The sequence below is a fragment of the Dipodomys merriami genome, unplaced genomic scaffold (assembly GCF_024711535.1).
Source record: "Dipodomys merriami isolate MVZ:Mamm:240054 unplaced genomic scaffold, mDipMer1.0.p SCAF_57, whole genome shotgun sequence".
NCBI lineage: Eukaryota > Metazoa > Chordata > Mammalia > Rodentia > Heteromyidae > Dipodomys > Dipodomys merriami.
Window position 1 is genome coordinate 1,601,995 of NW_027206146.1, and position 26,973 is coordinate 1,628,967.

Here is a 26,973-nt window from a genome sequence, read left to right on the forward strand (position 1 = left end):
CAAAGAAATCATCTTATAAATATGCTAGAAACAATTGCATGAAAGAAAAATAAAACATTTGAATACTTATCCTGGGGTTCATTTCCCTAACCTCAACTTATCTGACCTTTTCTCCTTGACTCAGACATACACTGGTTATTGCAAATAAGGGAAACCATGGGATCTATGTTTCTTTGGGCCTGTCTTACTTCACTTAATATAATTTTTTTCTAAGTCTTTCAATTTCCTAACAAATTGTTCAATGTCATTCCTTATGATGGAGGCAAAGAATTCCATTGTGTATATATACCACATTTTCTTGATCCATTCCTCTACTGAGGGACATCTGGGTTGGTTCCATATCTTAGTTATGGTAAATAATGCTGCAATAAGCATAGTTGTGCTGGTAGCTTTAGTATAGTCTTGTTTGTGATCATTTGGGTAAATGCCCAAAAGTGGGATTGTTGGGTCTTAGGGGAGCTCTATGTGGAGTCTTTTGAGGAACCTCCATATTGCTTTCCAAAGTGGTTGAACAAGTTTACACTCCCACCAATAATGCAGTATGGTTCCCTTCTATCCACATCCTCTTCAGCATCTGTTGTTCTTAGAGTTCTTAATTATAGCCATTCTAACTGGGTTGAGTGGTATCTCAATGTTGTTTTGATTTGCATTTCTTTTATGGCTAGAGAGGTTGAGCATTTCTTCATGTGTCTATTGGCCATCCTTCTTTCCTCTTCAGAGAAGTTTCTCTGTAAGTCTTTAGCCCATATATTTATTGGGCAGTTGTTTCTTTGAAGATTTGTTGTTGGTGGATATAATTTTTTGAGTTCCAGCTATATTTTAGATATGAGACCCTTGTCTGTTGTATGGCTAGTGAAGATCTTTTCCCAATCCGTGGGCTTTCTATTGCTCTTACTAGCTATGTTCTTTGCCATGCAGAAGCTCTGAAATTTTATGCAATCCCATTTGTCAAACCTTTCTTTGATTTGTTGTGTTTCTGGGTCTCTATTAAGAAAATTTCGGCCTGTGCCAAGGAGACCTAGGGTTTCTCCTATTCCATTCTGTAGTGTTTTAGGAGTGTTTGCTTTGACTCTGAGGTCTTTGATCTATTTGGAGTTGATTCTGGTGCAGGCTAATATATAAGGATCTAACTTTAGTTTTCTAGAAGTAGTAAACCAATTTTGCTAGCACCATTTACTGAAGAGGCTGTCTTTCATCCATTCTATTTTTTTAAGCTCCCTTATTGAAGATTAGATGGCTGTAGGTTCATTTCTGGGTTTTCAATTCTATTACATTGGTCCTGAGGTTGTTCTTGTGCCAGTACCAAGCTGTTTTGATTACTATGGCTTTGTAGTAGAGTTTGAAATTTGGTATTGATATTCCTCCAGCACTGTTCTTTCTGTTAAGGATCGTTCTGCTATTCATGGTCTTTTATTGTTCCATATGAATTTTTGGATTGCCTCTTCTATTTCCTTGAAGAAAATGGAATATTGGTAGGTATCACATTGAATTTGTAGATAGCCTTGGGAAGTATTGCCATTTTCACGAAGTTGATCTTTCCAATTCAGGAGCATGGGAGTTTTTGCCATTTTCTTGTTTTTTTTTTTTTTTGTCGGTAGTGGGGCCTGAACTCTGGGCGCTGTCCCTCAACTCTTCACCTCAAGGCTAACACTCTATCACTTGAGCCATAGCACCACTTCTGGCTTTTTTCTGCTTATTTGGTTCTGAGGAATCGAACCCAGGGCCTCATGCATGCAAGGCTAGAACTCTACCACTGAGCCTCCTTCCAAGTCCCATTTTTGCCACTTTCTAAGTTCTGTTTTGATTTCCTTTTTCAGGTTTTTAAAGTTTTCATCATAGAGGTACTTCACTTCTTTGGTTAAGTTATTTTGCATCCATGTTCATCAAGGAAGTGTGTCTATAATTCTCTTTCTTTGATGAGTCCCTGCCTGGTTTTGGGATGAGGGTTATTATGGCTTCATAGAATGGGTTCAGTAGTGAACTTTCTCTTTCAATTTTATTGAAGAGTTGAATATTGTTGTGAGCTGTGGTTTGAAGACCTTGTTGTATTCAGCTGTACATCCATCTTGTCCTGGGCTTTTCTTAGATGGGAGGTCTCTTATTGCTGTTTCTATTTCAATGTTTGATATGGGACTGTTAAGATGGTTTAGCTCATCTTGGTTTAGTTTTGGCATATCGATATTTGCTAGGAAAAGGTCCATTTCTGCCAAGTTATCAAATTCATTACCATAAAGATTTGAGAAATATTCCTTGTAATGTTCTGAATCTTGGTTGTTTCTGTGGTGATGTTTGCATTCTCATCTCTGAGTTTATTTATTTGGGTGTGTTCCTTCTTTTTCTGATAAGAGTTGCTAAGGGTCTATCAATTTTGTTAATTTTTTTGAAGAACCAACTCTTTGTTTTGTTGATTCTTTCTATGGTTTTTTGGATTTTAACTCATTTAATTCTGATTTAATTTTAATTATTTCTTTCCATCTACTGGATTGGGGTTTATCTTGCTTCTCTTTTTCAAGGAGACTCAGATGTTTCATTAAATTGTTGGTTTCCGAGCTCTCCAGGATGCAGGAACTCAGAGCTATGATCTTGCCTCTGAGTACTGCCTTTGCTGTGTCCCAGAGGAGCTGGTTATTTGTGTGTTCATTTTTGTTGACTATATGAACATTTGAATTTCATTTCTAATCTCTTCCATGACCCACTTGAGGTTCAACAGTGTGTTGTTCAGCCTCCATGTGTTACAGGACTTTCTTTGTTGGCTTTGGGTATTGAGTTCTAATTTTATTCCCTTGTGGTGTGAGAGAATGCAAGGTATAACTTCAATGTTTCTGAATTTGGACAGGTTTGCTTTGTGACCTAAAATGTGGTCTATTTTGGAAAATGTTCCATGTGCTGCTGAGAAGAACGTGTATGCTGATGCAACTGGGTGAAATATTCTGTAGATGTCTGTTAAATCTAGTTGATTTATGCAGTTGTTTAGGTCTACGGTTTCTCTGTTGAGTTTTTGCCAAGTTGATCTATCTAGTAGGGATAGTGGTGTGTTAAAGTCCCCAAAATTAATGTCTTTGGATCTATGTGAGATTTGAGAGAAAGTAGTGTTTCTTAGATAAATTTGGGTGCTCCGTTGTTGGCGAATAGAGATTTAGAATTGTAATATCCTCCTGAAGGAGAGATCCCTTAATTAGTATGTAGCGACCTTATTTATCTCTTCTCACTAATTTTAATTTGAAGTCTATTTTATCTGATATTAGGATTGCCACTTCTGCCTGTTTATGGGGACCATTTGCTTGGTAGATTTTGTTCCAGACTTTCACTTTCAAAATGTGTTTGTTTTATGGGCAAGATGTGACTCCTGAAGGCAGCATATAGAAGGATCTTGCTTTTTAATCCAACTAGAGAGTCTATGTCGCTTAATTGGAGAGTTAAGTCTGTTTATGTTGAGAGATAAAACTGAGAGGTATTTAGGAGTTCCTGCCATTTTATCCACCTTCTTGGGGGCTGTGGCAACTGCGTTCTTCCTATGGTTCTTGGATTCTGTTTGGGTGTAGTTTCTTGGCCTTTATTGTGTGTGTGTGTGTGTTTTTTTTTATTGTGGTCTTGTTGGTTTTCTATGTGTAGGACATCTTTAAGAATCTTTTGTAGGGCTGGTTTGGTGGAGATTTATTGTTTCAGTTTTTTCTTTGCTATGGAAGGTTTTTATTTGACCTTTGGTTATGAAAGAGAGTTTAGCTGGGTACAGTATTCTTGGTTGATAGTTGTTTGTCTTTAGGGCAAGGCATACATCATTCCAGGGTCTTCTCGCTGTAATTGTGTCTGCTGAGAAATCTGAGGTGATTCTAATTGGTTTCCCTTTATAGGTTATTGATCTTTTCCCCTTGACAGCCTTATGGATTTTTTCCTTCGTCTGAATTGATCCTGTGTGGATTATAATGTGATGGTGGGATGTCCTGTTCTGGTCTGGGCTATTTGGAGTTCTAAAAGCTTATTGTATCTGAACAGGCCTATCTTTTTGCATGTTTGGGAAGTTCTCTGCTAGGATACTCTTAAACAAATTTCCTAGACCATTAACTTCTGTCTCTAGGTGCTCCTCTACACCTACTGTCCTCAGATTAGGCTTTCTGATGGTGTCTTCCAAATATTGAATAGATCTGTCATATTTCTTGGATTTATCTTGGATGGTTTTATGTTCTTTCTCTATAATATCTAGGCTGTCTTCAATGCCTGAGGTTCAATCTTCTACATGGTCTTACCTACTGTCAAGACTTTCTACTTTGTTTTTTATTTCTTTTCCTTCTAATTGGTTGGCTTTGATGGCTTCAAATTCTTTGTTGGAGCTTTGTTTTAAATCTTGTATGAACTTCTTTACTTCCTTAATTTGGTGTTCAGTGTTTATTCTCAAATCACTTAGTTGATTGGTTATGGTTTCCTTGGACTCCCATTCCTTAAGTTGGGGTCCATTCAGCATTCCCTTTGTGGTCTTCCTGACTTCTTTCAGCTATCTGTTTATGGATTCCATGAATGTCTTTAGTGATCTTTTTGTATTCTCCTCCTGCTCTCTCAATTGCTGGATTACTCTTTGATTAGCTTCTTTACATTGACGCAATTCCTGTAGTTCTCTTTGAGTGTTCTTAGCCTGCTCACACCATTCCTGACTTTCTCTTTGACTGTTCTCAGCCTGCTCATGCAATTCCTTTATTTCTCTTTGAGTGTTCTCAACCTGCTAATGCAATTCCTGTATCAATTTTTGAATAGCTTCCTCACACTCATGAGATTCCTGTATTGATCTTTGGTTTGCCTCCTCTCCCTCCCTATGATGCTCACACTGAGTCCTTTGCAGGTTTTCAATCTTTTCATTCTCCATGTTTACCAGTAGTGTTTGTAGAGCTTTTTGAGAACTCTCCTCTGGATTATTCATTATCTGTTCTGTCCCCTGATTATCATGAGTGGGAGTTGAGATATCCGGACTTGCATTTTTCTTGTGTTTTTCCGGCTTGGTCTGCCTATTTTGGATGAAAGTAACACCAGTTTTGTGCTAGACCACTATTTTAAAGCAAGCATCAACCAAAGTCCATAGTTGCACAGTCAAAAGTCTGCAGATACAGTCTAGTTCAACAGATACAATCTATTCAACATCAAACAACTATCTCTTAATGACCTAAGAACAGTAAAGAAGAATTTGGCAAACTAGAAATTATTAGGTTTAGGGAGAAATGTGGGGAAAAATAGGATTAAGGGGATGTGGAAAAGTAAAGGGAAAGTGAAATTAACCAAGTCCTAATCTCAAAGAGGAAAATGGATTGAACAGAATGATAGCAGAGAGAGGAAAGAAAAAAAGAAGAAAAAAGGGACAAGGAGAAATGGAAAAACAAAAATTTTAAATTAAAAATGAAACACTTGGGCTGGGAAGGTGGCTCAGTGGTAGAGCCCTTGCCTTGCATACCTGAGGCCCTAGGTTCACTTCCTTTGCACCACATAAGCAAAAATAAAAAAGCTGGAAGTTGAGCTGTGGCTCAAGTGGTAGAGCGCTAGCCTTGAGTTGAAGAGGTGAGGGACAGCGTCCAGGCCCAGAGTTCAGGCTCCACGTTCGGACTCCCCTTCCCCCCAAAAAAGTGAAACACTTAAAAACGGCAAGTTTAAAGAAGTAATATGCAGAGAACTATGGGGATGGGCTGAGAGGAGGGGAGGGATTGAAAGGAGACCCAGAAAACTAAAAAATAAAAATATTTTAAATGTTACATGGGTATAAAGAGGTGCTGCTACTAAGGAATTTAAGTCTAAGAGGTTTTGAATTGAGTAATAAATTTCTGGATTAAGTGTGTACACAATGGGGGATAAGGTCTAATAATCGACGATGGGTATAACTGAGGATGGACAGAGCAGCAATTAAGTCCCGCAAAAATGAACGAAAGAGAAGAAAAAGTGAAAAGAATGAGAAGAAAAAAAGGTGAAAATTTCAGTAGAGATATAAAAGGAAAGCACACACATATATACACCTAAAATAAAAATTATACAAGGAAAAAAAGAATAATAGAAAACAATTTTTTAAAAAAAATTAAAAATTTTAAAAAATGTTTAAAAAAATTTAAAAAAGGTACAAACAAACAAAAAAAATGAGTTCTTTGATTTTTGGGGTGTGTGTGGATGGGAAGATCCTGTATCTATCTCCCTTGTGTCCATAACCAGTCTCTTGGTGGAGTCTCTGGTCTGCTTGTTATGTTTGGTTTTCCTGTGGCTTGATTGGTTACTTAAGTCAGTTTGTTTGAGCAGGCAGAAAAATGCTCTGCTTTACCCAGGATTTTTGATCCTCCTCCCAGGCTAGTTCAGTGGGATAGAGATCTGCTTTGAGTATCACAAAAGAGGGAGATGGCTGTTTCCTCTAGTTTGGAGATGCTGTGATGAGGCTAGGTTCTGGATAGAGTTGAGGCCTTTCAGCAAACAGTAGCTTTTCCCTGAGGGGCTAGATTCTGAGACACTCATAGAGCCCAGCCTGGAGCCATTCTCAGGGTTTGTGTTTACAGAATTTCAATTGATTGTCTAGGCTGCTGTAGGGAGGGGCTGCATCTGGCTCTGTTTACTCAGTGAAGAAAGTCACACCTCTGGGGGTGGAGGTTTCTTTGCCTGGGCTGGGTGACTTTTCCCTGGGTGGAGCGAGCCTGGCAGGTCAGGTTAGGTTTCTGTGACCTGCTGTTGACTCTTTTGTTTTCTTCCAAGGCCTGAGTTGGAGCTAGCTGCTCAGAGAGGCCTTTGTCAGTATCAAAAATGGAGATCTCTGGTAGTGGGGGGAGGGGGAGTGGTGGCCTTTACTTACTCCTCTCCTCCCTGAGAATGAGTGAGGATGTCAGGGTTTTACTCATGCCAGAATCTTGGTTCCTGGGTTGTCTCTGGTCTGCAACCTCCAGGATGAAGATATCTGCTCCTTGTCAGTTCCTGCTAGTGTTGAGTAGCATCTGTTCGCCCGCTGTGTCTGGTGTCTTTGTCCCCGATTCTCTGTGTTGTAGGTATGCGGCTAAGGCCACTGCAGCCGTGGCTGCAGCCGCAGCAAGTGCTCAGATCTGTCTCCTTGCCTGGATTTTCCCTCTCTGGCCAAACTTTGTGTACTGTGATGGCACACTTGGTGAAATTCTTTGGCCTAGGACTGTTGACTGGAGCACTAAAACTGCTTTCTATGCAAGAACTTGTTTGGCCTCCAGCTTCTCCTCCTCCATCTTCCCAGAGCTCTTTTCTTTTTTTTTTTTTCTCCATTTTTTTTCCCCCAGGCATGGGGCTTGACCTCTGGGCCTGAGCGCTGTCCCGCAGTTCTTCAACTGGAGGCTAGCACTCTAAGACTTGAGCCACAGCACCACTTCTGGTTTTGTAATGCCCAGAGACTTGAAGCGCCTAAAAAGACCACCAGAGACCAAAGATCAATGCAAGCAGCAATGAGTCGTTTATTGACGAGCTCGAGCACGGACCCCTCTGTGCACTGATGTCCGAGTGCAGAGAGCGGCCCCCAGCACAGAGTTACAGCACCTTTTATATGTTCTTTGGTAGGGGTAAGGCCTCAGTATGTATTGGCAACGAATCAATACACCACGCGGGAAATTCAAATCATAATTCTAGTGGATGATTGGCACAGTACAAAGCGGGAAAAGGGCTGGGGCTAATAATTGGTCAGCCTTAGTGAGCTATTGTGCTCTAAACTAATTAGACAGTACTTCTAGGGTAATTTAGGAGAAGTGGTTGCCAGATGGCCACTATCTCTGACCCTGACCTGGGGAAGTGGTTGCCGGGCAGCAACTATCTCCGATCCTAGGCCCAGAGAAAGTGGTCTGGAATGTGTCAGGTACTTTGTCAGGTACTCCCTGCCAGAGGGTCGTTAATTTCAGCTCCAGATCCAGGAGTGTCAGGGGCTCAAGGGCAGGTAGAATAGCAGCTGCACTCTTCAAGGTTTAGCAAGCATGTGTACAGAAGCAGAAAGGCAAGTTAAAGAAAGTACAAAATGGCAAATACCGGTCTAATACAAAATGGCAAATACAGGTCTATCTGGTTATATATATCTCACGCTTCTCAGTTTTCTGGTGGTTTATTGCAGACAAAGAGTTTCCTGGCCTTTCCTGCGCGGGCTGGCTTTGAACCAATATCCTCATATCTCAGCCTCTTGAGTAGCTAGGATTACAGGCATAATCTGCCAGCACCAGCTTTTTTTTTTTTTTTAACCTGAATGATTTACTAAGGAAAGAAATTACATAGTGGAAATAAAAGAAAAATACACTTCAAATTCATCAAAACCATTTTCTCAGTTTCATGCTGTTTTATAATGGATTTCCTTTTCCTCTACTCACTTCTAATGAGATTGTCTTCAAAAGTTCTGCATATTCCTTGGACTTCTCTTACCATAGTCACATCTGTTGGAAATGGTCTTGGAAGTTCAGTGGTGCTCATCAGTATCCACAATTCACCAGTGTGTGTCCGAGGGAAGCTCTGTTTCCCATGCACACAGTGTCACCGCACTTCTAGGTGACATGATGAGCATGCCCACAGAGGAGATGAAATCACACAGTCCTGAGCCTTTATCTTGGGGCTCTGTGACTGAGCATACATGCTGTGACCCCTGCCTCTGCTCTTCTGTCCTGACAGCCAATTCCTACTGGGTAAGCAGCTATTCTTCCCAGGCAAGTGACAGTAGTCAATGGAACTCATCAAGAAAATGCAGAGGTAACTTCTCTGTAAAATATGTGTGCTGTGTGGGGTTAGAATGAGGCACTTTCTCGTATTTTAGCAGAAATGTCTGGTGAGTCACAGGCTTGTCTCCTGCCACAGTTAACAGTCTTGGTGCAGATCCTGAAAGACCCCAGACTCACTGGGATACTTTCTCCACCCCGAGAACCAAGACTTCAAGCCAGCAGCTGCAATAAGCAAGAGGAGTTTATTTGGCATTTGCGCAAACAGACTCTCTGTCCCAAGCAGTCAGGGAGTCCCGAGCAGAGGTTACAGACATTTTTAAAGGCAAAACCCATAAAATCAGCATAAAATGTTTTTCGTGATATAATTGGCTCCTGGTTGGTCTATAATTGGTTGACATTTGACCCAGTTCGTGGTCTGGTCAGGTGGTCATTGTCAAGGTTTGTCCCAAGGATGGCTTAATTAATTTGGAACTGAAGAACATATGCTATCTATAACCGCTGTCCTTGTCCTGGGTGGGCTGATGTCCAGACATCTGGGCCGGCCAATACTTTGAGTTACTGCCAATTTTATCTCCCAGGTCAAAGGGGGTCTGAATGCAAGCATATTTACAGAAGCAAAGTCAGCAGTTAGCAAGTTAATGATGGTAATGGTGAAGTGAGGTTCCTAATTTTTAACTCTTCAATCCGCATCTCTTCATATCCTGGAGACCACACAGCTTTGTGTGTTCTGGGGGCACAGCATTCTCTGCTGAAGAGATCTAATAAAATTATATAAATATTTTTAATTTTTGCCAGTCCTGGGGCTTGAACTCAGGGTCTAGGCAGTATTCCTGAGTTTCTTTTTTGCCCAAGATTAGTACTCTACCTCTTGAGCCACAGTGCAACTTCTGAACTTTTCTCAATACTGCATTGGAAATAATAGTCTCAGAGATATTTTTGGGTCAAGCTGGCTTCTAACTGCGATTCTCAGCTCTCAGCCTCCAAGTGGCTAGGATTACAGGCATCTACCACTAACACCTGGCTTTTTTTGGATTTGTAAAGTATTTGAAATTCTAGAGTAAAATCAAATTTTACTTGTTTGCTGATACACTAACAATGTGTTTCTTTTATACACTGAAATGTGTGCATGACTTGTGTTTCCTTCTCAGTTTGACATTTGTCTCTGCTGCTATTTGATGCTGGTGTGAATGCATTAAAACATTGTGCTTTTCACAACCAAGTGTTGCTTTACAAAATTTTAACTGTTTTCATCTGTTTTATCATAAGAAATAATGTTGCTTGTTGGGCTCAGGAGGGTAACTCCAGCTATTCAGGAGGATGAATTCTGAGGATCCAGGTTCAAAGCCTTCCCAGCAGAAAGCCCATGAATTGGCTGTCGCTCAGTGTAGAAGAGCACTATCCTTGAGCAAAACAAACTCAGGAACAGCACTAAGCCTTGGTACTGATGAAAATAGGAAAAGGAAAAAGAAAGGATGTTCCTTATAAACAAAATGTTGGTTGATGTCTCACTATTCTGTCAAGTATTTGTGTGTATCACTAATTATGCTATTAATTAAAATAATATTTCCTGGTATTCTTTTTTCCCGTTGGTTATGGGGCTTAAAATCAGGGCCTAGGCCTGAGCGACAGAGCCTAATGGGGACATTTCTGCCTGGACTGGCTTCAAACTGCTATCCTCATGCATGTGTCTTGGCTAACATACTCATCCTTGTTTAGTTTTCATGCTATTTTTGTGCTATTTTCCTAGATATGGAAGAGATCACCAAAGTCAACATGCAGGTTTGGATTGCGTCCTCACTCATACTTCAGCAGTGGTCCTGGGGAACTCCTGTCTCCTTTGTTTTTACAGCTACACCCTTCTCAGTGGACAGAAGGTGGGGCTCACAGACTTCATCTTTAGCCATTAACTTGGTTGTTTTATCCACTGGGATCCCTCACACGATAGCAGGTTTTGTATGGAAGTACTTCCTGGATGATGCCGGATGTAGCATTGTTTCGTATGTCCACAGAGTAGCCAGAGGTGTTTCTCTTAATGCCACCTGCCTTCTGAGCAACTTCCAGGTCTCAAAGCTTTGCACTAGAAATGCTTGGTGGAAGATCACTACTAGATTTCCCAAGTGCTTTGGGTTCTGTGGTTCCCTTTCCTGGATCCTGCAGCTCCTGGTAAATGTTTCTGTGTCTCTGAGAGTGATTAGACCAAGACACAAACAAAATGTCACTGTGCACATGCATTATATATACTGCTCAACAGGAGCAGCCCTGCCAAATCCATTTGTACATTTTTCACAGATGGTCTTATTCTCTTCCATTGATGTTATGTGCTTGCTTTTCATGATGTGGGCCAGTGACTCCATGGTCTTTTTTCTGCATAGAGGCAAGCAGAGGGTTCTAAACATTCACAGATGCATTTCCTCCCAAAGACCTGACCATGAGGCCAGTGACACGTGCACCATCCTGACCATGGTGAGCATGTTCGTCTCCTCCTACTGCCTCTCTGCCATTTTCACTCTCTGTGTTGGTCTCTTTAGGAAGCCAGACCTGTGGCTGGAGGATACGTCTGTTTTCCTGGGTGTGTGTTTCTCTGTCATGAGCCCCTTTGTGCTCATCAGTAGTGACACTTGTATCACACAGGTTTTTCATTCTTGCATTGAATAAAAGATTTTCATGATTCACTTAAACCAAGCCATTACATTCAATTTCCAGTTGGTTCATAGTGTTGTTTTTGCAGCAGTGGCATTTACACACTATGTTCTGCATTGTTAGAGCATGAGCTGTACTACTAGAGATCTGCTGTAGACCTTTTTCACTCTGGTTATTTATTTATATTTGGTTGGGCCTTGGGCCTAAACTCTGGGCCTGGGTGCTGTCCCTCAGCTCTTCAGCTCAAGGCTAGTACTCTACTACTTGAGCCACAGCACTACTTCCAGCCATCTCTATTTATTTTGTGCTTAATAATCCAACCCAGGACCTCATGCATGCCAGGCAAGCACTCTATCACTGTCCACCTTCCCAGCTCACTCTGGTCATTTTTTTGAGCTATAGCCTTGTTTTGTAGCCAGGTCAGCTTGCACTTCATACTATGTGTATGTACTTCATATTATGTATTTCCTGAAGTACCTGGAATGAGAGATGTGAATGTAGTTGCTGAGGTTTTGTTGTTTAGATAAAGTCTTAGGGAATTGTTTTTACCCAGGCTAACCTATCACTGCAAACATCCCAATCTCAGCCTAACACATCTGGTGTACACCCCCACAACCACCTAGTATTGGAGGGGGGGTTTTGTGAACTGTTTTCCTGGGCTGGCCTTGGAACTGAATCCTCTTGATTCAGCCTTGCACGTGTGAACTACTGCATCCACCTTGGATCCATCTTTGAGTTAAATAATAATAATAACAATAATAATTATTATTACTATTATTATTAGTTGTGGAGCTTGAACTCAGGGCTTGGACACTGTCTCAGAGCTCTTTTGCTTAAGGCTAACAATATCATTTTGACCCACAATGCCACTTCAGGCCTCTTCTGAGTAGTTTATTGGAGAGAGGAATGTCATTGGCTTTCTTGCCAGGCTGGCTTTGAATTACAATCCTCAGATCTCCTGAGTAGCTGGAATTAACAGGAGTGAGCCAACTGTACCTAGCACATATTTTATGTTTAAAATTATTAAATGAGTATATAATAGAAGGTATTTTGTAAGAATCTGTGTGAAACGGACTAAAGAAGACTTTGGAGGTATCTCAGCAGCGAAGTTCCTGCCTACCCAAGACCCCAAATTTTGTTGCCTGAACCTCAAATAAAACAAAGTTATAGAAAATTTCAATGTAGTTAATGAGGCCTACTGATTTTTTTTTGTCGGTCTTGGGGCTTGAACTCTGGGTTGGGCGCTGTCCTTGCGCTCTTCAGCTCAAGTTGAGCGCTCTACTACTTGAGCCACAGTGCCACTTCAGATTTTCTAGTTGTTTATTGGAGATAAGAGTCTCACAGACTTTCCTGCCCGGGCTGGCTTTGAACCGAGATCGCCAGATCTCAGCCTCCTGAGTAGCTAGGATTACAGGCGTGAGCCACCGGCGCTCAGTGAGGCCTACTGATTTTTATTGTTAGTTCGCTAAATATTGCATAAGGTATAATTGCTAATTCGTAGTAACTGAGATAACAGAAAATGAATGTTTTCACCCTATTAGGCAGGAATTACACTTCATTTTTCTTCATGACCTCATGAATTATGCTAAGTGTAATGAGTAGAAATATTAAATTTGGAAATAAAGTCCAATATTTAGCACAAAACAAAGTGTTATTATTTGTTGGTTTTTCACATTGGTACCTGAAAACATATTACCTTCAAAAACATTTAGACCCAGCATTTTCAGGGAAAGAAGAGTAGTCTAGAAAGGTCTCTCCTGTTGATCACAGGGATTTCAGAGATCTGAAGACATCCATCATGTTTGACCTCCACCAAGAGACATGGTATCAGGTTAAGCAGTAAACCTGTGTCACTGTTGGTTCCTAAATATAACCTGGGACCAACCCAGAATTCCATCCTTGTCCTTAAAGAATGACACTCAGTGTGAGGGTTAGCCTCATGCACAATATCAGCAGTCATCCTGAAAATGTTTTAGTCAATGTTCAAGAAAAATGTACATTGCATTTGACAAAGTTTCACAAATTTTAGTTTTATTAAATTACTAGAGATATATCATTTCATTGTGGTGATTCAAATATCGGTAAACAACTGTGTGTGATAGTGTGTGTGTTTGTGAGTGTCTGAGGCATTGTCTGTGTTGGGAGGCTTTATACTACAGATGCAATCTCTTCTTTCGTTAATCAGATTTCTTTCTATTTCTTGATTCAATTTTTCTTTTTTTGTTCCTAGTTTTTTTTTCCTTTCTATTCCTGTGGCTTGAACTGATGTCCTGGGTGCTTTCCCTGAGCTTTGCTGGATCAAGGCTAGTGCTCTACCACTTGAACCATAGCACCACTTCTGGTCTTTTCTGAGCAGTTTGTTGGAGATGTGTCTCATCAATTTCTTCTCATGGCTAGCTTCTAACAGCGATCTTTAGATCTCAGCCTCCTGAGTAGCTACAATTATAGGCGTGAGCCAATAGTGTCTGCTTTCTTGAGTCAATTTTGACAGGAGTAGTGTTCCTAGAAACTTTAACATTAATAATTATATGTAATTATTAGAATCCATTCTGTCTCTGTGTGTGAGTGGGCAAGGACATGCTCATCTCTCTATCTTTCTGTCTTTCTCTATCTTTCTGTCTTTCTCTTCAGGTACCAGGACCTGAATTCAGGGCCTGTGGTAGTTTCAATTGCTTGCTTTGCTGTCCTCTACCACTTTAGCCATGACTCCTGCCCAGGATTTTTTATGTTGTTTTTATTCTACCTTTGTGTTGTGCCATTCCAGGGGTTTGAACTCATGGTTGGGTGCTGTCCTTGAGCTTTTGTGCTCAAGGCTAGCTCTTTATAATTTGAGCTCAGCTTCACCAACAGCTTTTTTGTGGTTAGTTTGAAATAAGAACTCACAGGTTTTTCTACCTGGTCTGGCTTCAAACACTGATCCTAAAACTCAGTCTCCTGATCAGCTAAGATGACAGGCATGAGCCACCTGTGCCCGGCTTTTAGGCAATTGTGGAGCTGGAGTCTTGTGGACTTTTGTCCTTGTTCTGATTGTAACCTGTGATCCTCTTAAACTCAGCCTCCTGAGGAGCTAGAATCATAGGCTTGAGCGACCTTTCCTGGTTCTGTTTTTGCATTTCCATAGGTCAGGAATCATGTTTGCACTTCCATTTCTGTTTCAGTAATTTGAATCTTCTGGTTTTTCTTTTGACAATCAAAGTAGAAGTTTTGCGCAATTCTTTGGTCTTTTCAAACACCCAACATTCGGGTTCACTGACTTTTCTTCATTTTTTTTTTTTTTTTTTACATCGTTGGTGGAGCTTCAACTCTGGTCCTGGTCCCTGAACTCTTCATCTCAATGTCAACGTTTACCACTGGACCCACAATGCTACTTCTGGTTTTCTGGTGGTTACTTGGAGATTAAGAGTCTTACAGACTTTCCTGCATGGTCTGGCTTTGAAGGGCAATCCTCAGACAGCCTCTTCAGTAGCTAGGATTACAGACATTAGCCACAGCTGCCCAGTTCAGACTTTTCTATTGCTCTTTTTATAGCTTGCATTCATAGTTATGGTCTTCTTCTATGCTTTCATATTGTGTTTACCTTGCTATCATTTTCTTACTCTGTAAGGAATGATGACAGGTGGAGACATTTGGAACTTTCCCTTTTGTAAGGTCAGGGTCGAAGTTTCCCTTTCCACACAGACCTGGTTTCTATTTTCATACATAGATGTGCCTTACTTAGGCAATATGGTCATGCTGTGTTCAGAGGAAGAGTGGTATTCAGGGTTTCTATATTCTCTATCTCAGAAGGTCAAAATGGCTGGAAAAAGTGAGCATGTGGAATGTTTATGAAGATCATGTGGAAACATTAAAAAGACTGCTGTAAACCATATCTCTGAGCCTTGATAATTTAAGCATCGTTAACTATCACATAGTACATGGTACTTCTACTTGGGATATTGTCTTTTTTTTTTTGTTTTCCACTAGCCTGTCCTGAAGCTTGAACTCAGCCCATGGGCATTGGTCCTGAGCCTCTCTGTGCTCATGGTAAGTTCTCAACTACTTGAGCCACAGTGTACTTACAACTTTGCCGAGTAATTTTTTGTTTTGTTTTTGTTGGTCCTGGGGCTTGAACTCTGGGACCAGGCTCTTCACCTCAAGGCTCACAATCTACCACTTGAGCAAAGCTCAAATTCTAGTTTTCTAGTGGTTTATTGGAGACAATACTCTCATGGACTTTTTTACCTGGGTTGGTTTTGAACCATGATCCTCAGAGTTGAGCCTCCAGACTAGGTAGGATTACAGGCATGAGGGACCAGTACCAAGCTTGACTGAATACTTTCTTAGAGATAAGAGTCTTGGCTATTTTCCTGGGATGTTTCAAACTGCAGTCCTCAGATCTCAGCTTCCTGGATATCTAGGATTAAAGGCATAAGCCACCAGTGCCCACCTTTTTTATATTTTATTTTTATTTATTTTTTTTCAAAATTTTTATTGTGATTAAGTGGTTACATAATTCCCCAAATTTCACAGTATTGTGTGTTAGTGATGCTTAGTTAAAATCACAATTACATTCTAACTTTCATGGAGCAAATTGTCTATCAGGGCCTATAAAATTTATGAGTTCTATGAGCTTTGCAATACAGTTTTTTATTCCACATTGGGTGATATGTACATTTCTTTTGTTTTGCTTAGCATCAGCTGTTCCCTCTTTCCCACTTGTTCCTTCCCTCCCTTCGCTGCCATTGAATTGCTTAGTTCATTTTGGTAAATGTCCAGTGCAGCTGATGGGTCCCTCTGTTGTATATTTTCCCCTAATTCTCTCTAGTTCTGTGTCGTCCTCCTGGTTTCCCTCTAGTATGCACATATATACCATATATGTGATCAGCAGCATGGGGTTATTTAGTAGTGATTTGACCAGATGAGTGGAAGTCCTTTGTTTCTTAAGTCTTGTTAATTTTGTCGTATCACCTTACATTTTGGACTTAACATCCACTTATCAGGGAGACCATGTGCTGTTTGTCTCTTTGCTCTTGGCTTACCTCGCTCAACATGATTTCTTCGAACTCCATGCATTTCCCTGCAAATGCCATTATTTTGTTCTTTCTAATGGCTGCATAATATTCCATTGTGTATAGATACCACAATTTTTGGATCCATGCATCTGTGGTGGGACATCTGGGTTGTTTCCATATCCTGGTTATTGTGAACAGTGCTGCAATAAACATGAATGTGCATGTGTCCTTGTATCCTGGTTTCTGATGTTCAGTATTTAGCTTTCTGAGGACCCTCCAGACTGCTTTCCAAAGTGGTTGTATAAGTATACATTCCCACCAGCAGTGTAATAAAGTTCCTCTTTCTCCACATTCCCTCCAGCATTTGTCGTTGGCTGACTTTAGGATTTGGGTGGGTAAGGTGGTGTCTCAGGGTTGTCTTTATTTGCATTTCCTTCACAACTAGGGATGGTGAACATTTCCTCATGTGTTTCTTTGCCATTTTTATCTCTTCATCTGAGAAATCTCTCTTTAGTTCCCTTGCCCATTTAGTAATTGGTTCGTTAGGTTTAGGAGGAATTAGTTTCTTGAGTTCCCTGTATATACTGAATATTAACCCCTTGTCTGATATATTGCTGGTAAATATTTTTTCCCAGTTAGTTGGTTTTCTTTCTAGCTTGGTTGCTATAGCTTTAGCTGTGCAGAAACTTTTTATTTTAAAGTAGTCCCATTTGTCAAGTCTTTCCAATTTGTTGTGACCCTGGGATCTGTTCAGGAAGTTCCTTCCTGTGCCTATAATTTCAAGTGTCTCTCCTACTGTTCTGCAGTAGTTTCAGAGATTCAGGTTTAATGTTAAGGTCTTTAATCCATTTTGAGTTGATGTTGGTGCATGGTGATAGGCTGGGGTACACTTTTAGTTTTCTGCATGTGGCTGCCTAGTTTTCCCAGCACCAGTGCTTGAAGAGGCTGTGTTTCTTCCACTGTATGTCTTTGGCTCCTTTGTCAAATATCAGCTGACTGTAGGCATGTGGTTTTATTTCTGGATCTTTCTATTCTATTCTATTGGTCTTCAGGTCTGTTTTTGTGCCAGTACCATGCTGTCTTTGTTATTATGGCTCTATAGTAGAAATTGAAGTCTGGCATCCAGATCCCTCCTGTGTTGTCTTTTTTGCCTATAATTGTTTTGGCTGTTCTAGATCTTTTGTTGTTCCATGTGAATTTTGGACTGTTTTCTGTATTTCAGAAATGTACGTCATTGGGATTTTAATAGGAATTTCATTGAATTTGTATATTAATTTTGGCAGTATTCCCATTTTCACTATATGAAGTCTGCCTATCCAAGAGCATGGAAGGTCTTTCCATTTCCTTGTGTCTTCTGCAATTTCTTTCTTTAAGTTTTTATAGTTTTCATTAAATAGTTCTTTTACATCTTTGGTTAGGTTAATTCCTATTTTATTTGGGGGGGGTTATTGTGAATGGGGTTGCTTCCTTTATTTCCCTCTGCTTGTACATTGTCAGTGTACATGAACCTGATTGATTTTTGTGGGTTGATTTTGTATCCTGCTAATTTGCCCAAGTGATTTATAATTTCTAAGTGTTTGGGGATGGAGTTTTGGGTATCATGAAGGTATAGTATCATGTCATCTGCAAAAAGGAATAGTTTAACTTCTTCTTTCCCTTGCTGATCCCATTAATGTCTTTTTCTTGATTTAATGCCCTGGCCAAGGGTTCCAGGACTATATTGAAGAGGAGTGGAGACAGTGGCATCCTTGCCTTGTTCCTGATTTTAGGAGAATTGGTTGTAGTTTTCCCCCATTAAGTGTAACATTGGCTATTGATCTGTGTAGATGGCTTTTATTGTTTTAAAGAATGTTCCTTCTATTCCTATTTTCTCCAGAGCTTTTTTTTTTTTTTCCCCCGGTCATGGGGCCTGAACTCTGGGTCTGGGTGCTGTCCCTCAGCTGTCCCTCAGCTCTTCAGCTCAAGGCTAGCGCTCTACCACTGGAGCCACAGCACATTTCCGGCTTTTTTCTGTTTATGTGGTGCTGAGGAATCGAACCCAGGGCCTCATGCTTGCAAGGCATGCACTCTACCGCTGAGCCACCTTCCCAGCCCTTCTCCAGAGCTTTTAACCTGAATGAATGTTGTGTTTTATCAAAGGCCTATTCTGCATCTGTGGAGATAATCATGTGATTCTTGACCTTTGCTCTGTTAATGTGTTGGATTACATTTATTGGCTTACCTATGTTAAACCATCCCTGAATCTCTGGGATGAAGTTTACCTGGTCGTAATGTATGATTTTTTTTTATGTGTTTCTGGATTCTGTGTTCATCTGTGTTCATCAAGGAGATTGGTCTGTAGTTCTCTGTTTTAGTTGGGTGTTTGCCTGGTTTGGGCTGAGTGTGATATTGGCAACATAGAATGAGTTTGGGATAGCTCCCTCCTTCTCTGCTTCTCTGAAGAGCTGGAGGAATGTGGGTATGAGTTCTTCTTTAAAGGTCTTATAGAATTCTGTTGTGAATCCATCTGGTCCTGGGCTTTTCCTTGTTGGAAGACTTCTGATTGCTTCCTGTATCTCATTGTAAGACATTGGCTTATTTAATTGATTTACTTCTCTGATCTTGTTAATTTGGACTTCGTCTCTTCTTAATTAATCTTGCCGAAGGTCTAATAATTTTATTTATTTTTTTCAAAGAACCAGCTTTTTGTTCATTAATTTTATTTATAATTTTTTTGATTCTCCATCTCATTAATTTCCATTCTTAATTTGATTATCTGTCTCTGTCTAGTAACTTTAGGTTCCACTTTTTCTTGTTTTTCTAGCTGTTTTAATTGCAACATGAGATTACTTACTTGGTCTGTCTCTATTTTCTTGATGTGGGCACTGAGGGTGCTAAATTTGCCCCTCAGGACTGCTTTTGCTGTGTTCCACAAGTTTCTTTGTGATGTGTCTTCATTTTCATTGAATTGTAGAAACTTTTTTATTTCTTCTCTAATATCTTCTGTTACCCAGGTGTTGCTTAGAAGTGTGCTGTTCAATTTCCATGTATTTGAATAATTTCTGTGGTATGCTTTATTATTGAGAACTAGCTTGATTCCACTGTGGTCAGATAGGTTACAGGGGATTATGTCAATCTCCTTGTATTTGCTAAGTTCCTTGCATGAACTATGGTATGGTCTATTTTGGAGAAAGTTTCATGAGCTGCTGAGAAGAATGTGTACTGTGTTGTTTTAGGGTGAAATACTTGGTAGATGTCAATTAGTTCCACTTGAAGTATGGCCTCACTTAATTCATTAGCTTCTTTGCCAGTCCTCTGGTTGGTAGACCAGTCCTTGGATGAGAGTGGGGTGTTAAAGACTCCTAGTATTATCGCATTGGGATCTATTTTATTCTGTAAGTTTGAGAGTATTTGGCTTAACATGTTTGGGTACTCCAATGTTTGAGGATTATAAGTTGATAATGTGTATTAATATGTAGTGGACTTCCTTGTCTTTTTGTATTCATTTTAATGAAAAGTTTCTTTTGTCAGATATCAGGATAGCTACTCCTGCTTTTTTACTGGGGGCATTTGACTGGTAGATCCTTTTCCAACCCTTCATTCTGAGTTTGTTTGTATGTTTGGCTGAGAGGTGGGTCTCCTGAAGGCAACAGATGGATGGGTCATGTTTTCTGATCCAATCTGCAGTTCTGTTTCTTTTGATTGGTGAATTAAGCCCATTAATATTAAGAGATAGTATAGAGAGATGCATTGTGGTCCCTGTCGTTCCCTGTTTTTCTCAGTTTTTCTTCTTTCCTTTCCTCCTGTGCTTACTAAGTTAGACTTCTATTAATACCTGTCTGGTGTGGGTCCCTGTTCCTGGTTGCTTTCCCCCTCTTAGTATTCTTTGTAATGCTGGCTTATTGTTTATGAATTCATTTAGTTTTTCTTTACCATTAAAAATGTTCAATTCTCCATCGAATGTGAATGCTAGCTTTGCCGGGTATATCAGTCTGGGCTGGCAGTTATTGGTTCTCAGGGCTGGGATGATACTTTCCCAGGCTTTTCTTGCATTCAGTGTCTGTGTGGAGAGATCTGCAGTGATTCTATTTTTTCCCATTGTAATATAGCTCCTACTTTGTTTTTGCTGCATGCAAGATTGTTTCCTTATTATTGAGATCTATCATTTTTACTATAATGTGTCTAGAAGTGTTTCTTCTGGGATCCTGCTTGCTAGGTGTTCTGTATGCTTCATTTATGTAGATAAGATGTTCTTTTTTAAGATGGGGAAAATTTTCATTGATAATCTTGTTAATATTCCTCACCTTTGTCCATTCCAATTAAATGAAGGTTAAATTTCTTGGCACTACCTGCTTGCTCTTGGATTTCCCTTTGGCATAATTTAAGTGATTTTTTTCCATATCTGTGATTTTTTGGTCCAGTTGGTGTATTCTGTCTTCTGTATCTGATACTCTAAATTCCATTTCATTCTCTGTTATCTATGGCTTCCATTATGGTTTGCATGGAGGAAATGGTCTCATTTATGGATTCGATGTTGGCTTTCAAAGTACTAATCTCATCTCTTAGTGAGGTGTGTACTCCCTCTATTTTTGTACTAATCTCACCTCTTAGTGAGATGTGTATTGCCTCTATTTTTGCGTGTACCTCCTGTTTGAGACCATGCATCTCTTTTGATAGTTTGTCCCTGTGTTCTTTAAATTTCTGTTCTATTTCTTGCTTTAATTCTTGAGTCATTGCCTCCAGCATCTCTTGTCTTCCATTCCTGCTTTGCTCCCACTGAGGCTATGCCCTGGGTGGCTGCTGGCTTTTGGGGGTAGCTTGCTATCTTGGGTGTTGATAAACCTTGTAATTTTTCTCTGTGATTTTCACATGGGGATTCAGGAATTATTGGAGATTAATCTGAAATTTTATTTGGTCAATCGGTGTCTCTCTGCTTGGTTGCTGTTTCTGGGCTGGCAGAGAGAGTCTGTACCTGGTCTCATTTCTGTTGTGGGCTGACCTCCAGCTACTGGTCTGGCCCACGTAGGGCTCTCGGCTCTCTGCTGTAGATCACTGGCAGTTCCCGTGTTTAGAAGGACTGAGTGGCCTAGAGTGCTCCTGTATACTCCTCCAGGTGCTCTTGGAAAGATGGGGTGTGTTGGATGTACTCTCCCAGTTGCTGGAGTCTGCTATGGGCTCCTGATTTTTTTCCAGTTGTGGGCCTGAACTCTGGGCCTGGGTGCTGTCCCTCAATTCTTCAGCTCAAGGCTGAAGCTCTACCATTTGAGCCACAGTGCCATTTCTGTCCCTTTCTGCTTATTTGTTGCTGAGGAATCAGATCCAGGGCCTCATGCACACAAGGCAAGCACTCTACCGCCGAGCCACCTTACCAGCCTGAGCTCCTGACTATTATCAGGTGCTGGCAGCCTGAGTTGTCCAATTTCCAGTCTGGGATATATGGGTCAGGTTCTGGTGAGATTTGGGCTTCTGGTTCTCTTGCCCTGGACACCCACGTCTTTTGCTGTCACAGGTGTGATTCTCAGGGTGTGCAGGTCCCTGTTTTCCCCCCTCTGCTGAGGCTTATGCTCAGCTTCTGACTTCCATTGGGAGGAGTTGGTTGTGTTGCTCAGGCACCATTTCCCCAGGCCTGGTCCTGGTTCCCAGTCCCTGGCCTGGGGCATGTCAGTTTGACCTGTGCTGCTGTGTATCCCAACTGGGTGATGCAGCCTGGAGTACACAGTTCAAGTTTCTTCCACTGTTGGCTGTTGTGACCCATGGGCACTATTCCCGGCTTGGGTATTTAAGTTATTTTCCAGGGCGCTCTTGATCTGGCCTGGCAAGGTGGATGTGCTCCATAGGCTGGTGGAGCTCTCAAACATTTCCTAGTTTTAGTGGGTCCTGTAGTCCAGGTGTTGGGATAGGGGTCTGGGTCAAGGTTTGGGGGTTCCCACCAGTTCTGGTTTCCCTTGAGAGATACACTGTCCCCTGCAGGGTACTCACCCTGGAGCTAGTTGTTCTTTCTGTGTGGTGTAGGTCACTGGTTTGCCCCTGCAATCAGAGTTCAGTTGAGATGCTTGTGGGCTGGGCTAGGCAGTGGTGGCTCTCCATGTTTCTCCTCTGTCTCTGCTTCTGTTGATGCTGTTCATGTCAGCACCTTAGGATGGACCTCGGACCTCTGACCAAGAGGTGGGGGAGAGGTCTTCTTGCAGATTCTGAGCACTGGAGTTTGTCTCTGTTTGCACTTTCTGGATCAGCACCAGTACATTTCAGGTCTTCTGCTCTGGCATTCTGTGGGTGACCCATGTAGTTCTGGGGTTCCCACTGTGGGACCGAGTGGCTTTGGTGGGATAGAGCCCTTGTGCTTGGAGAGTGAGGGGTGGGAGAGGAATCTTTGTGCAGGCTCCCAGCTCAAAGGTTTCTCCATTCATGGCGATCAGCGGGTCCAACACTGCTACCTCACGTGTCTTCTGCGCAGGTGATCTGCAGACAATGGCCTGTGTCTCTGGGGACTTTGGCAGCCCCTGCAGGGCAGGGCAGGGCAGGGCCACGGCTTGGTGCTTTGCAGTGCAGCCAATAAACGTTGGGGGAGGGGTCTTCACACTTCTCTGGAAAGTCTTTCTTTTCTTTCTTTCTTTTTTCTTTTTTTCTGCCTCCTGTTTTTCTCTGGGTGTTCATCTTTTTGTTGTTGTTGGTCACTCGGGGAAATTAAGCATTGGAACTTGAATTCTCTTTTTGGTTGGAGAGAGCTGTGGCGTTTCCCTACTGTCCCATCACCATCTTGGTCGCCCCTTCCAATCTCTTTTTTTCTGCCTTGTGTTGTGCCAATCCAGGGGTTTGAACTCAGAGCTTGGGTGCTGTCTCTGAGCTTTTGTGCTCAAGGCTAACTCTTTACCATTGGAGCCTCAGATTCATTACCAGTTTTTTTTTTTTTTTTGTGGTTATTTTGAAGTAAGAGTCTCACAGGTTTTTCTGCCTGGTCTGGCTTCAAACATTGATCCTCAGACCTCAGCCTCCATGTAGCTAAGATTACAGACATGAGCTACCTGTGACAGGCTTGTAGGCTAGTTTGGAAATGGAGTCTTGTGGACTTTTGTGCTTATTCTGGTCTTAAACTGTGATCCTCCTAATCTCAGCCTCCTGAGGAGCTAGGATCATAGGTTTGAGCCACCTTTCCTGGATCTGTTTTGCATTTCCACAGGTCAGGAATCATGTGAATCATGTGTGTACTTCCATTTCTGGTTCAGTAATTTGAATCTTCTGGTTTTTCCTTTGCCAATCTAAGTAAAAGTTTTGTGCAATTCTTTGGTCTTTTCAAACACCCAACATTGGGGTTCACTGAGTTTTCTTTCTTCCTTTCTTTTTTAAATATCAGTCATGGGTCTTGAACTCTGGTCCTGGGCGTTGTCCCTGAGCACTTCAGCTCAAGGTGAGTGCTCTACCACTTGAGCCAGCATGCTAATTCCTGTTTTCTGGTTGTTAATTGAGATAAGAGCCTCACGGACTTTCCTGCCTGAGCTGGCTTTGAACTGCAATCCTCAGACAGCATCTTGAGTAGCAAGCATTACAGGCATGAGCGACCGCTGCCCAGCTCATTGACTTTTTTATTGCTCTTTTTATACCTTTCATTTACACTTATGCTGTTCTTCTTTGCTTTCATATTGTGTTTACCTTGCTATTATTTTCTTTCTCTGTAAGGAATGATGAAAGGTGGAGACTTTTGGGTCTTTCCCTTTTGTAGGGTCAGGATTGAAGTTTCCCTCTCAGCACAGACTTGGTTTCTATTTTCATATACAGATGTGCCTTAGATTTAGGTGATATGGTCATGCTATGTTCAGAAAAAGAATGGAATTCAAGTTTTCTATATTCTCTGTCTCTGAAGGTCAAAATGGCTGGAATAAGTTGAGCATGAGGAAATATTATGAAGATCATGTGGAAACATTAAAAAGACTGTTGTAAAACATATCTCTGAACCTTGATAATTTAAGCATTGTTAACTATCACATAGTACATGGTACTTCCACTTGGGATATCATCTTTTGTTCCTACCAGGTGTCCTGAAACTTGAACTCAGCCCATGGGCACTGGTCCTGAACCTCTTTGTGCTCATGGTAAGTGCTCAACTACTTGAGCCACAGTATGCTTACAGCTTTGTCTGAGTAGTTTTTTGTTTTGAATTGGTCAGTCCTGGGGTGTGAAATCTGTGATTGGGCTCTTCACCTCAAGGCTAGCACTCAAGCACTTGAACAAAGCTCAAATTATGGTTTTCTACTTTTTTTTGGAGATAATAGTCTCATGGACTTTCTTGCCCGGGCGGATTTGAACTGTGATCCTCAGATCTCAGCCTCATGAGTAGCTAGGATTACAGGCATGAGTGACCAGGACCCAGCATGAAGGAGTAGGTTTTTAGAGATAAGCATCTCAAACTATTTTTCCTGGGATGGCTTCAAAGTACATTCCTCAGATCTCAGCTTCCTATATAGCTAGGATTATAGATGTGAGCCACCAGTGCCCACCTTTTTTATTTTTCATTTTTTAACATAGTGGTTTTCTAAAGAAAGAAACCATACCTTGGAGACAAAAGGAAAAAAAACACCCTAGAATTCACCAAATTCATTTGTTCAGTTTCACTGTTTTATACAGTAAATTTCCTGTTCCTCTACTCACTTCTGATGAGATCATCTTCAAAAGTTTCCCCATATTCCCTTGACTTGCCTAACTATGGGTCACATCTCTTGGAAATGTTAGGGAAAGTTCAGTGGTGCTCATCAGTATCCACAATTTTCCAGTGTTTGTTACATGGAAGCTCTGTTCCCCCAACACACAGTGTCACCACACTTTCAGGTGTCAGGATGAGCATGACCACAGAGAAGATGAGATCACACAGTCCAGAGCCTTTATCTTGGGGCTCTGTGGCTGAGCACACATGTTGTGACCACTGCCTTTGCTCCTCTGTCCTGACAGCCAATTCCTTCTGGATAAGCAGCTATTCTTCTCAGGCAAGTGACAGTAGTAAATGGAACTCATCAAGAAAATGCAGAAGTAACTTCTCTGTAAAATGTGTGTGCTGTGTAGGGTGGAGTGAGGAACATGTCCCGTACTCTGTTGTCATGAGTAATACCTCAATGTGATTTCTCCCCACATTTAAAGCAATAGTATGTTATTTGATGATAGACATTGGAAGAGATTTTGCAAAAGAAGAAATTGTGACCTGACAAATTATGATATGAATGTATGAACCTAGTTGACTTTAATTAAATATACTTTGGCTTGTTATTCACATTCCAGCCAATTTCCTCAATGTGTTCTTTTAATGTGTTCTCACAATCTGTCCCAAGACACAAACAAAATGTCACTTTGCACATGGCATTATAGATACCATACCATATGTCCATCACAACTTTTTGTAACTTCATTACAGGTAGCCTAATTTTCTTCCATTGATGTTATGTGCTTGTTTTTCATGATGTGGGCCAGTGGCCCCATGGTCCTTGTCCTGCACATAAGCAGAGGGTCTGGCACATTGACAGTCACCTTCCTTCTCTAAAGCCTGAGCATGAGGCCAGGTCCACCCCCACCATCCTGACCCTGGTGAGCATGTTCATCTTCTTCTACTGCCTCTCTACCATTTTTACTGTTTGGTTTACTTCACATAGTAAGCCAGTCCCATGGCTCATGGACAGACATGGCTGTGTTCCTGGATGCGTGTTTCTCAGTTCTGAGAACTTTTGTGCTCATCAGCGGAGACACCTGCTTCACTCGGGTGTTTTAGATGCTTACTAAAAAATGATTTTCCTAATTTGATTAAACGATGCTTACATCAGATTTTACAGTTGGGTCATAATTTGTTTTGGCATCAGTGGGGTTTATACTCTGTGCCCTGCACTGCTAGGGTACTGGATTGATATCTGGAGATATGCTCTAGTTTTTCTGTCTAGTCATTTTTTAGATATAGCTTTGCTTTGTATCCAGGTCAGCCTGCACCTTCATGCTCCTATTATGTGTTTCCTGAAGTATGTGAGATTACACATGTGAAACAAGATATTGAGGCTTTTTTTGTTGAGATGGAGTCTTATCAGTATTTTACCAATGTTTACCTATAACTGCAACCCATCTCAATCTCAGTCTCCCACATGGATGTGATTACAGGTGAATATCACCACACTCAGCCAACACTTGAGATGGAATCTTATGAATTGTTTACCTGGGATTGCCTTGAACTTGAATACTCCTGATTCAACCTTACAGATATGAGCCACTGCATATATCTTGGATCAGTTTTTCATTAACTTATTACTATTATTATTACTATTACTATTATTATGTCATTTAGGGGGCTTGAACTCAGGACCTGGGTGCTATCCCTTGGCTCTTTTGCTCAAGACAAATATTCTACCATTTTGAGCCACAGCCCTACTTTTGGTTTTCCGGTGGTTTATTGGAGATAAGGGTCTCTCAAGCTTTCTCATCTGGGTTTTCTTTGAAGCCCAGTCCTCAAATCTCAACCTCCTATGTAGCTAGGATAACAGATGTGAGCAACCAGCACCTGGTAGAAAATTGTGTATTTATCATTATTTAATAATTATACAATAAAAGGTATTTTGTAAGAATCTGTGTGTAATTGACAAAGGACAGTCATGGGAGTATCTCAGAGATGAAACACTTGTCTACATGAGACCCAGATAAAATAAATCTATAAGAAAATTTCAATGCAGTTACTGAGTCCTAAT

General features: G+C 41.0%; 1 protein-coding gene across 1 annotated transcript in view; it reads left to right on the forward strand.

Annotated features, from left to right (window-relative positions):
- Positions 1-11,312, forward strand: part of LOC138812397 (vomeronasal type-1 receptor 1-like) — a 42,246-nt gene extending 30,934 nt beyond the window's left edge. The window contains exons 7-9 of the mRNA XM_070000350.1: positions 6,993-7,108; positions 10,405-10,531; positions 11,030-11,312. Coding sequence (XP_069856451.1) covers positions 6,993-7,108; positions 10,405-10,531; positions 11,030-11,312 — 526 coding nt within the window. The remainder of the gene's footprint in view (positions 1-6,992; positions 7,109-10,404; positions 10,532-11,029) is intronic.
- The last annotated feature ends 15,661 nt before the right edge of the window (positions 11,313-26,973 follow it).